The sequence below is a fragment of the Plectropomus leopardus genome, chromosome 20, assembly GCF_026936395.1.
Source record: "Plectropomus leopardus strain MGB_pleo_1.0 chromosome 20, ASM2693639v1, whole genome shotgun sequence".
Taxonomy (NCBI): Eukaryota; Metazoa; Chordata; class Actinopteri; order Perciformes; family Serranidae; genus Plectropomus; species Plectropomus leopardus.
Window position 1 is genome coordinate 25661859 of NC_142195.1, and position 11129 is coordinate 25672987.

Genomic DNA, 11129 nt, shown 5'->3' on the forward strand with positions numbered 1-11129 from the left:
AGCTGCAATCTAAGGGTCAGACTGTGTATATGTGACTCTACTTTTCTATTTGGTGTTTTGTTCCCTGATTTATCAAAATAAAGACACCTCGTAAACCCCTTTAACACAAGACTTCTTTTTGCGCTTCAAGTTTCGTGCTACTGTTCCAGCTTCAATGATAAAATGTTTAATTCGCTTTTTTATGCTACATGGATGGATGATGTGCAATAATGTAATCTAGCAGAGATTAGAGCTCGTCTATAAGACTTGCAGAATAACAAGTATCTCTTTCCTCAGCAGACCCTCTGTGAGCTACTATTCTGAGTTTGTGTGTTTTGTTCAGAAATTAAATACTTAAAAAAAAGACATCCTTGACCAGTTTCCTGTAACCATGGTGATAGGAAGTGCTCTCCAATCACATCTCTGTATCGTGTGTCAGGGAAGTGCACTGTTTCCTGCTGTTTCCACAGCTTCCTCACATTGGTCTGTGCTTAGGAGTTTGGTCCTGGAAAGCTGCATAGTTGTTAACCAGCACTCTGGTTGTGTTCGGTTCTCTAACGAATGTAGGAACGCCATCAAATTTAAATGAAGTAAGTTCCAAACTTTTTGTTTACATTTCAGACAAACTTTTAAGAGTAGCATATTTTTTTGTCTTGTATTTGTCCACTTGGTACATAGTTAATCTTTTTGGTTTTTATGTTGCCACATGAAAATATTTTTTTTGGTTTTATGATTTCACTTGAATAAAACACTTGTTTGAAGTTGTCATCTAAAAAACTACATTCAATTTTTTTAAGAATTTGTCATTATTAGTTATTTCTTGCATGGTTGTTATGCCGTGTAGATTATTATCTTATTTCAGCTATGGAGCAGGGGCGTTGCTAGGATTTGAGGAGACTTGGGGCTCAGCGCGGACCTCTGAAGGAAGGTCCCAGGGGATAACCCCCTCCATGATTTTTTTATGCACAAGCTCTATTTTTATGCTTTTTATGCACTTTGGCACCTTATTTACCCTTAAAGACCTTTTGGTATCTTTCTTTTCAGTACTTAAAAGTATTAAGTAAAAAACTGCTTTTAAAAAGTACTTTAAAATCGTTAGATGCTTACGTTTACAGTGGTGGAATGGCACTACTAAAGTTTTTTTTTAAATTACTTTTAGGCTTATTTTTATTTTTGAAATCATATACCAAGGCTATTAAAAACACAAACACTAAAAGGCACTAAGCTCACTGCTTTAGAGCACATTATGCAGATGATTTTATGCTTTTCTTTTGAATAACAGTTGCTTGTCTTAATGCACCAGGAAAGTTATAATACAGGCAAGGAGATTAAAAGGAAATTTCTAACCAGGAAACATGGATGTAAACAATGCAGTTTGTTTGAAGTGGCTATAATAGATACTTTTATGTGGCAACAATGTATAATGTGGGAGGGGTTGGTCATAGTGATGAACCTGCAGAGAATTATCACCCAAATACATGGCTGATCTTGGTTTTAGGAAGCTTTACTGTGGGTTTCAGCTCAATGTTTAGCTTTACCGCTGCAACTTTACTGTTTTTGTTCACTTGTTCACTCAACACTCCCAGTGTCATTTTCATGTAAATAAGCAACTGTTTGCTAGTAAGCTCAGCATATTGGGTGATAAGATGTCAATATTGTGTTCACAACTTGCAAAATCATCAGTTATTGCAAGTTCAATATAAGACATTGCTTTTTCAAATAGGTCATTAGGAAGGAAATTAAGTCTATGCATGTATATGCTAGACTTTAGAAATACACATTGCATACAAACACACCCTTAACTACGCCTGTTCATAATTTTAACAATGTGAGGAGTTAAACAATTGGTGGCTGTGGGGCTCTTTTTGTAGGTACTATTCGATTTTATTTATATTTTTTGCGTTGTTTGCATCCTAAAAAAAGTAGTTTTGAAATACTTAATTGGGTAAAGGATGCAGGAGACACAAGAAACATGAATGGAAAATGACACAAAGACATTGTTTGTCTTTATTTCATGATTTGAATCATGTAGTGATTGAGAACCTTTTTATTTTACAGAGCATCCGACACTTCTGACGTCTAAAGCCAGCTTCTCAGAGACATCTCGTCACACTTCTCAGAGCGAATTCAACATGTGAAAATAATTAACATTTAACAACACTCCTCTGGACAAATCCTGGCAGCAATGCAAGTTGGTCATCCGGTAACTAGCACCACTTCTCTCCAGTTCCCTCCCCAGCCTGACACTGCTGGACTCCAACACCCAATCCCACTGGACACTGTGCAGCCCGTCCTGGCCCAGGCCATCATAAATCCTAAGCGAGGTATGGAGGGACCTGTCCAGACTCCACAGCCGCCCGGGACCTGCAGCTCACCTGGAGCTGCTGGGAAATCATGCTCTGGCTTGGATGCGAGGGTGGCCGTGCTTCTGGTGACTGTGGCTGGAGCTGTAATCCTGCTGCTGCTGTACAAACTCTTACAGCTGAGACACAGGTGTGTAGACATGTCGCAGATGTAACAGATGTAACTGTGTGGAGTTTGCATGCTCTGTTTTGTGGGTTTTCTCCGGGTTTTCCGGCTTCCTCCCACAGTCCAAAGACCTGCAGGTTAAGTGGTAACTTTTAATTGGCTGTAGGTGTGAATGTGAGCGTGAATGGTCATCTGTCTCTATGTGTGTCAGCCCTGCGATAATCTGGCGATCTGCCAACGGTGAACCCGCCTCTCAGCCAATGACAGCTTTGATAGGCTCCAGCTGCCCTGCAACCCTTAAGAGGATAAGTGGTTACTGCCAATAAATGAATGAAGGATTAAGTATTCATTCATTCTCAATCAGACTTTACCTGATTAAATAAAGGAATAAAAGAAAAAAGAACTTTGTGCTGACTTGTGTCATGTTTGTGTCCTGCAGGCTGCGGTTGGCGCAGGCGAGGCACGCTCTCGAGTACTACAGTTTCTACCACACCGCCAACTACACATTCAAACATGCTGGATCATGTCAGGACCTGCCAACAAAGAATGGGACTGTCCCTGAAGCCACATCGCCAGTCCAAATTGTAACACCAGTGACACCCACTATCACTGCCCCACTTCCGCCCCCACCGGTGTCTTCTCCACCCCCTCTGCCACTCCCGCCACCTCCTGTCCTGCCACCACCACCACTTCACCCTCCACCTTCTCTCACCCCAACACCTTCTGTCCTGGCCTTCCCTCTCCCCCTGCCTGTGATCCATACCACTCCACCCAGCCCTCACCTGTCGTGGGGCGCCTGCTCAGACGCTGAGGTGTACTCTCGGATTGGAGCTTTCAGACCCTCCAGGCTCTCCAGCCTCTCCAACCAATCAAAAGTCATCCTTTTTGAACACTCGTCTCTCTGACCTCTGATGATGTGAGAAGATTGTGGTGAAAAAACAAGTTCTTCTGATGGAAGTATACAGTGTACATGTGTGGCGCAGACAAATATATGAAGTTCAGATACTTTCAGGGCACTCCAAAACTTCAGAAATTGAAGGCTGGGTTTTGTGGGGCACTGATTCTGATTCATTTACTATCCTCCGAGATTTTGTGCCAGACCTCTGTGAAAAAGTTGCAGTTTGGAGTGAAACATCTCAACTATAATTATATTTTGTTTCATTGCAGAGTGGTTTTGTCTCCATTTTTCAATGTTTCTACTTTATTGTACAAGAATATTGTTGGGCTGTCGAAGAACATCCATGTCTCTTTTTGCTGCGGTAGTCCTGCACTGGTGGCCGTTTCCGGTGCTAGTCTTCTTTTTTCCCCAACTTATCATTGCCAAACAGCGGGTGTGGAGCCCATCGCTGAATAAAGTCACTCTGATTGGCATATCAGCTCAGTGCACAAGGAGAAAAATGAAAGTAAGGAAGTTTTTTTTATGAGCTAACTGGCTTATTAGTGTCAAGATGTTCTTCCAGTTTCCTTTTTGAGTGATGATTATAGACTGCTGTCTGCTGGTACGGAGAGGTATTTCCTATTATGCAAGTGCAAAACATACTTGCTAGTTAGCCCTTGGGTTGGTATGTTAATGTGCAACTTTCTGGCCAACACATGGCAACATGAGGCAATGCAGCATGGTGCTTTTGTTGCCACTAGTTCTCTGATGTTAATTTTGTTGCAGCTGGACCTCAAATGAACTGGAATTTAAGTTAGACTGACTTTTAAATTCACCAAATTAACAACAGATTAATTGCCTTGACAGGAGTTTTTAATTAGGCAACATTTCCAGTCACACTTGGCAGAGGCTTTTCTCCAAGTTTATAAGTGCAACAAAAGACATTTTTCTTCAAAATGGGAGGTGCATCCCTAGAGCTAAATAATCATGCTTAGGAGAGTTATGATGCAATTGCTCGGGGCTTTTTATTAAGACAGAGGATTGAGTTAAGTGCAAGCATGGCGTTAAAGTGTGGTCTGTAAAGCTAGTTTTTAACCTGTGGTGGCAGACGGGCGGCTGTCCCCAAGTGACCCTGCTGTCCTGACTTCAGTAGGTAGTTCATTCCACCCCTGTGGGACCTGAACAAAGAACAGGGTTTGACCGTGGCTTGGAGGTAGGATGGGGCAGTTACTTTGATTAGCTGCAGCTGTGTGGCTCACACAGGGATTGTATCAAGAGAGGAGATGCAGTATTTTAGGTAGGAGATGAAAAGCACCTGGATGATCACCTGGACTGACTCCCAGGGGAGGAAGTCAAAGTTGGACGGAAAGCGAATGAGTTACAAATTACCAATAGTTACTGGTAGGGTAATGTCAAGGCTGATCCCCCATGTCCTGATGCAGTAATTCGAGTTTTCTGTTAACCATCACACTTAGACCAGGATCACTAATGTTCGATATGGCACCTGTGGCTCAAATGCAGGGAGAGTAGTGGGAATGGTTGAAGTGAATGCTGAACTTTGTAACCTTTGCTTTAATTTGGATCACAGTTAAAAAAAAAACAGAACTCTCCATATACCTCTCTTGGAATTAGAAAACAAAAGTCTCAAGTCTCAAGTGGCCGTTAGAGGAACTGCAGTTTTGGGTGATTTCACATTGACTTCATTTTTCAGCTTGGATTAAAAAAACTATTGATCTACAGAAGTGCTTGTAGGCAGATTTCATAACCATCTTACAGAGCTTGGCTAGCTGGTACCACCTGTTTCTGGTCTTTTTCCGAAGCTAAACTAACTGTCTACTGGCTGTAGCCTTAAATCTAATGAACAGATATGAGCGTGGTGTTGATCTCATCACATCTAATTCCCCACCAGCACACACAGATTTTGTAATATGTCCAAATTTCATCAGCTGAACTCATGAAAAGAAGTAAATGGCTCTTAATGTGAGGATGAAACAATTGACAGGACTTAAAAGTAGCAATCATATATAATTCATGATAAAAGATGAGTTGGTTAAATTAACATGGTGTAAACTCTGAAGGTTTACAAAGCTTTTCACTGTGAGTGAGTCTTGAAAAAAGTTTGATCTTTTGGCATAACATAATTTTTTATTCTTCAATGTTGATAGTTTTTTATTTGACAGATATAATGTCCTCATGTTTAGAGTGTACTTATTGTAACATAGCCCATTGTTTTCCTAAATGGGAGGCATTTCCTGAGCTGGTTTTCCATGGAAGGGTCCCTCCCTGTTTCACACCATTCTCTGTGTTTCCTCTGACTCTCTGTAGAAATCCTACTTTGCATTTCCTTCACTTACAGTCTTAAATTATGCGTCTGAAGATGTCCTGTTATTCAAACAAATGTCACAACTTTAGATATGAATGTTAAACAGTTAATTCATCTCTTTAGCACATTCAGAATCACAACAAAGATATAATTAGTACAGACTCAACTTAAAAAAAAAATGTTCCTTAGCGTTTAGACTAAGAAATGATTCATTATTCTCTAAAGTAGCCCTGTTGACACTCAGGTGACATCTGTCTATGGTTGATATGGAAACCTGAGCAACCACCTTGGCCCTTAACAAGCTGTTAAGTTTTCTTTCAATATTTAACCACATTTTCCCAACAAGCCTCTCATTTATAATTCAACAATAGTTTGTAAATTCATGAGGGAAGCTGTTTTAGCTTGTTTGTTGCTTTCTGCTTGCCGGGTTGAAAACCGAGACCTTGTGTGACATGCCTCCTTAGTCTTTTCTGTATCCAAGTCTGCTGGTGGGGACGCTGTCTCCATACTAAAAGCCAGTTAATTCAATCTGTGCATGTACTGCAGAATTGTCTCTTAATTGGTTGTAAGCTGAGCAGGAAAGACATTTGTAACAATATACTGCTGCTGCAATTAAATCAAACGAGGGACTGTCATGCAAGGATGAATACGAATGTGTTTGTGTCCTGGATCTGATTAATATTAATTGAAGGTTTTAATCTCAAAATGTAATTTATCCATTTTGAAGTGCACATAGGGATGCTTCATACAGTGGTAAAAAAAACATACATTAAGCCATTGTCATTGTGTTGTTTCTTACGTGCAAATGGTATCTTTTGTGTTTTTCATCTTTTTTTTATCCTTAAATCATGGAGTGCAGGTTGGTGCTACATTTTTGAATGCAACATATGCATGTATAATGTAACTTAAAGCACCTTATAGAACTGATTTGTAACTTGGTAACAAACTCAACCTTTCACATTTAGCAGGCTGCAGATTCTCCACCAGAGGGAGCTCTTCAGTCTGTATCTAATCTGATCCTTTTTCTTATTCATAGCTCGACTGGACAAAAAAACCAGTAACACACACCAATTTCTTGCTTTTGTCTTTAGTGGGAAATGTTCGGCATTCATTTCCAGGACGAATGACTCTGCAGTGGTCATGGATATTTATTGGCACCAGCTCTGATCTTCTCTGATCAGCAGTGATAGACAGCCCAGCCCGCTCTCCTTCCAAAGTCATCAAATACTGCCGTTTTTGCAGAGATTTAGGCAAGATCATGACACCAAAAGCCACCTTTTGTGTTCGCATGATACGCTTCTGGATGGCATCAACAGAATGGACAGAGCTATTCGTGGTGTGATTATATGCCTGTGGATAGCATCTGTTATGGCAGCATGATATGCAGACAGATGTTGTCAGTTTATAACACGGCCTGAGGGAACCAGGCTAGTCTGCATAATACGCCGCTGGATGCTATCAGGGTGAAACACTGCGGGTAGCAAGAAAATATAAGGAGCACAAAGGTGCCTACAACAAGTCCAACAAGAATTTTATGCAGGAGTCTGGTGCCTCTTGTGCCTAAACCTAACCAATCATGCCCTTGTTGCCCAGGCATGTGCTTTTGTTGACTACCCGGCATTGGTTGCCATGTGCTTTTGTTGACATCATGGTAGCGGCATCCCAGAAAGTCAACAACAGACATAGAAGGACAGAAATGGAAGTCCACTGCAAAGCGTCAATATGTGACACTAACATGAAAATGTTAGTTAGTTCAATTGCTGCTAGGCTCTCTCCTCTTATTGTGTGCTTCTTTTACATAGTCACAATACTATTACAGTACCATCTCTTGTTTGTCTTTTTGTTGTGCTGTATTGTAAGTTAAAAATAAAAATCGAAATTGCACAAAGGTTACCTTTATGGAGCCTAGTTATTTGTCCACTGATACAACACCATTCCTCATAATTTCAGTGTGTGTGAATAGATGCTCGTCCCACAACATGATGACAGTAAAGAAAAAAGTAACGGCTAGGTGTATCACTCGTTTGCAGGTATTTCTTATGTACAGAAGCATTTGCAGAGGACATCTACATGTGCAACTCTGCAGTTTCAGGTTCTTACTTAAAACTTTGTGTCCTTGCTCCTGAAACAAATGTAAACACAGTTTTGCTTGGAACAGACCTGACTGATGGTTGACACTCTGCTGGTTCATAAATCGGACCCTGACTCCCTGTAAATGCCTTGTCCCAGAAGTCCTTGACTCAAATTGCAGATTCTTGGTAATTGCATCGGCTCATTTTCTAATCTCTGCAGCCACATTGAGAGGAAATGGCCATTGTTCCAACTGCCCTCTGTGTCGTCACCTCTGCATGATACCAAAACAGGTCTGTGACTTATAAAACTGAGGGAGGCAAGCATGGTCAGGTGGAGGTAAAACATCTGATGAATTTAATTAAAAACACAATGTGTGTTTAATTCCACTGACTCTTGAGTTGGAACACATCCTGATGAACGAGTTGAAGGTGCTTGCTGAAAGTAAATGGAATTTTAATGTTAAACATAAATTGATGTGGTCTACTGAGAAGCACATCCAGACTGTTTTATATTCAATCATAAATTTTGGAAATAAATTAACCCACTAATGGCCATATAAAGGCACATCTCCTGAGATGCAAACTTTCAATTATAAAAAGGTTAAAAAAAATCATTAAAAACAAACACAAACTTATCCCTTGTTGGTACAACAACAAAGTCATGGTATACTCACTGATTTTTCTCTTTTTAGCAGAGAACAAACAAATAACAAAAATGAAACAGCTTAAACTGACTTTAAATAGGTATAATAACAAATAACTTGAGAGGGAGGGACCGTGCCCTTTGAACCGTTGTGAAAACGTATGCTTATTTAATTCAAGAGTTATGAGAGTATTGATAGCTCTCGTAGCTGTCCGTCAAAGGTCCAGTGTGTACCGTTGTGAGGGTTTTGATAATTCGTATAACAGTTATTTTGCCTGGGACTGCCCATTGTTCCAACGGTCCAAACATCCAAAGCCCTGTCCGAATGTCCAGTTATACCAAAAGCTAGTTTCTCTGACGGCTCGTTAGCCCCAAAACAAGCACACACAGCTCCTAAGTTCCAAACATACACACTTTCTGCAGTTAGACATTGTCAGAATTTTTTTTTTGCATTTTATGTTTCTGCAGACTACAGATACGATGCATTTGTCAACAAAGCTGTGGTAAAGTTGTGGTTATGTTTAGGCACACAAAAAAACCCACTCAAAATATCATGTTTTATTTTAAAACCCCAAGTTTGGTAGCACAAAAGGGATAGGTCAATAAAAACACCCAGGATTGGTAACTTAAAAGCTGTGTGGAATCTGAAAGTAACTGCAGGGAGTGGGTATTTTCCGAGCAATGGGTGTTTGTTTTGGGGATAACAAACTGATGCATGAATGGACTTTTGGTCCAATAGCATATCTGATTAAAACGGCTTCTGAATTTTTGGCTGCAAGAACAATGGCATGCCTCGATTTTGCATGGGTCCAGACGTTTGAACCCACCAACCCCACCCAGTTGACCGATTTGTCGAGCATCATAACACAGTCTCTCAGTTGAAATCAAAAGCAGTCAAATGAGCACCTTGAAGGGACTAATTACATTGTCAAGCTCTGTCAAGCTGTGCGCTGAAATTGAATTAGGAGTGATGAACTTGGCTACTGCTATAGACAATATGATGCTGCTATCGAGGGTGTTCTACAGCAACATCTCAATATCACTGCCATCATAGTTAGTTTAACTTCTCCCCGCTCCACTTTTAAAACAACAAAACTAGTATGTTGTCATGGCTACGCATCAGTGTGGACTTAAAATGACATTGGATTCGGTGGCTACATTAGTCTCTAGTGAACACAAACAACGGTTGAGGCAATGTCAGACTGAAGATGGAAACAAGTGCAACAATTCTGTTTGATATCAGGGTTCAGTCGGAAAATAATTATTTTTTAATATATTTTTTAACATAATAAAGGCAGCCTGATTCTTCAAAGTAATGTTACTACTTGGGTTACAAGAGCGAAAACAGAGGAAGAAAGAAAAAAAAAAAAATGAACATAATAGTGATAAGTGATTTGAAAAACAAAGGCTGAGCAGGTCTCATTATCCGTTACAAAATGTATCATTGTACGTTTTCAGGTAATTGTTGTCTGTCCTGCAGATGTCAACACAGCACTGAAGAGTCAGTCTCCGAGCACTGAGCTTGAGAATGAACAGAGTCTTAATAGACCAGTAGAGGACAGAAAGCGAGCTGTTTAGGACTCTTGATGGCAATCATCGGACAGCTTGGGCGGAAATTGGTGCCGCAGTTTAATGTGTCTCCTTGTCAGGGAGAAAACACTGAGGAGCGCTGAAGAACTTCGCCTTCTGAACCTTTCAAGTCACACTGAATGTGGTATGAGCACAGATGACACAAAAACACACACACACACACGACAAGATTAAAAGTCTAAAGGCCTGCTAATGTCCCCAAGAGCCTGCTCTGGTCTTTACACCCAAAGATAAGAAACAAAATGAAAAAAGGTTCACAGTCGAATTTCTTCCACTCCATTCACAACAATACTCAGTGAACAGGGGAATGGAAGTGCGTTCCTTCAGTGCTATGGTGTAAATAATAAGCACAGATAAAATAATAAAAAAAAAAGTGCAATAAAGTGCAAAAAAAAACGTATGCTTATTTAATTCAAGAGTTATGAGAGTATTGATAGCTCTCGTAGCTGTCCGTCAAAGGTCCAGTGTGTAGGATTTAGGAGGGGATATAAGCAGAAATGGAGAATACAGAACACATATTTTTTGTGTATAATCACCTTAAAATAAGAATCGTCGTGTTTTCGAATGAGCCGTTTAGGGAGAAGGTCCTCGTCTACGGAGATCGCTATGTTGCACCACCATGCTTGAATCGCAAATAAAGTGTGCACATTATACGAAAAAAACAAAAACAAGCATTAGCAGGTGGTTGGACCAGGAGCTCACCTGCAACATGCCAAACTGCTTAGCGAAACACAGATTTCATCAAACTTTATGAACAATGAACACTGTAATCCTCACCACTAGATATTACTAAATACCCCAACTCATACTGTTTTTTTTAAAGGATGCTATGAGCATGGATTTTGGTTGTTCCCTGTTTTATTTTGAAGGTCACTCCTCATGTGTAATATCTTGCTTTACTTATTTCCTTTGTGTTTTTTTTCCCCACCTCTGTGATTGTGTGCCCCACCCTTATTTGTTAAACCTGTTCCCCATTAGCCTTACTGTCACCTGTCCCTCATTAACACGCTCTTTACCTTATATTTTAAGGAATGTGTGTGTTTTCCGTGTTTTAGTGTCAGATCACTTGCAATTGTGTAAAGTTTATTTTGGTTTAGTTCCCTGCCTGTTTTGGATGTCTGGTACCAGCTTAATTAAAGCTTATCATAGACTCCACATTCATTAATAGAAAGTGTG

At 40.2% G+C, this 11129-nt stretch overlaps 1 protein-coding gene across 1 annotated transcript; it reads left to right on the forward strand.

The window, feature by feature from the left end:
* Positions 1-446: 446 nt before the first annotated feature.
* Positions 447-7537, forward strand: LOC121960281 (uncharacterized). Its single transcript, XM_042509933.2, has 3 exons — positions 447-569; positions 2038-2472; positions 2888-7537. Exons 2-3 carry the CDS (start codon positions 2165-2167, stop codon positions 3351-3353), a joined length of 774 nt encoding a protein of 257 aa, XP_042365867.2. The 5' UTR covers positions 447-569; positions 2038-2164; the 3' UTR covers positions 3354-7537.
* The last annotated feature ends 3592 nt before the right edge of the window (positions 7538-11129 follow it).

Coding starts and splice junctions, on each gene's coding strand:
- LOC121960281 (XM_042509933.2), top strand. CDS start 2,165: ATGCAAGTTGGTCATCCGGTAACTAGCACCACTTCTCTCCAGTTCCCT. Junction 2,473..2,887: donor CTCTTACAGCTGAGACACAG/GTGTGTAGACAT, acceptor TGTGTCCTGCAG/GCTGCGGTTGGCGCAGGCGA.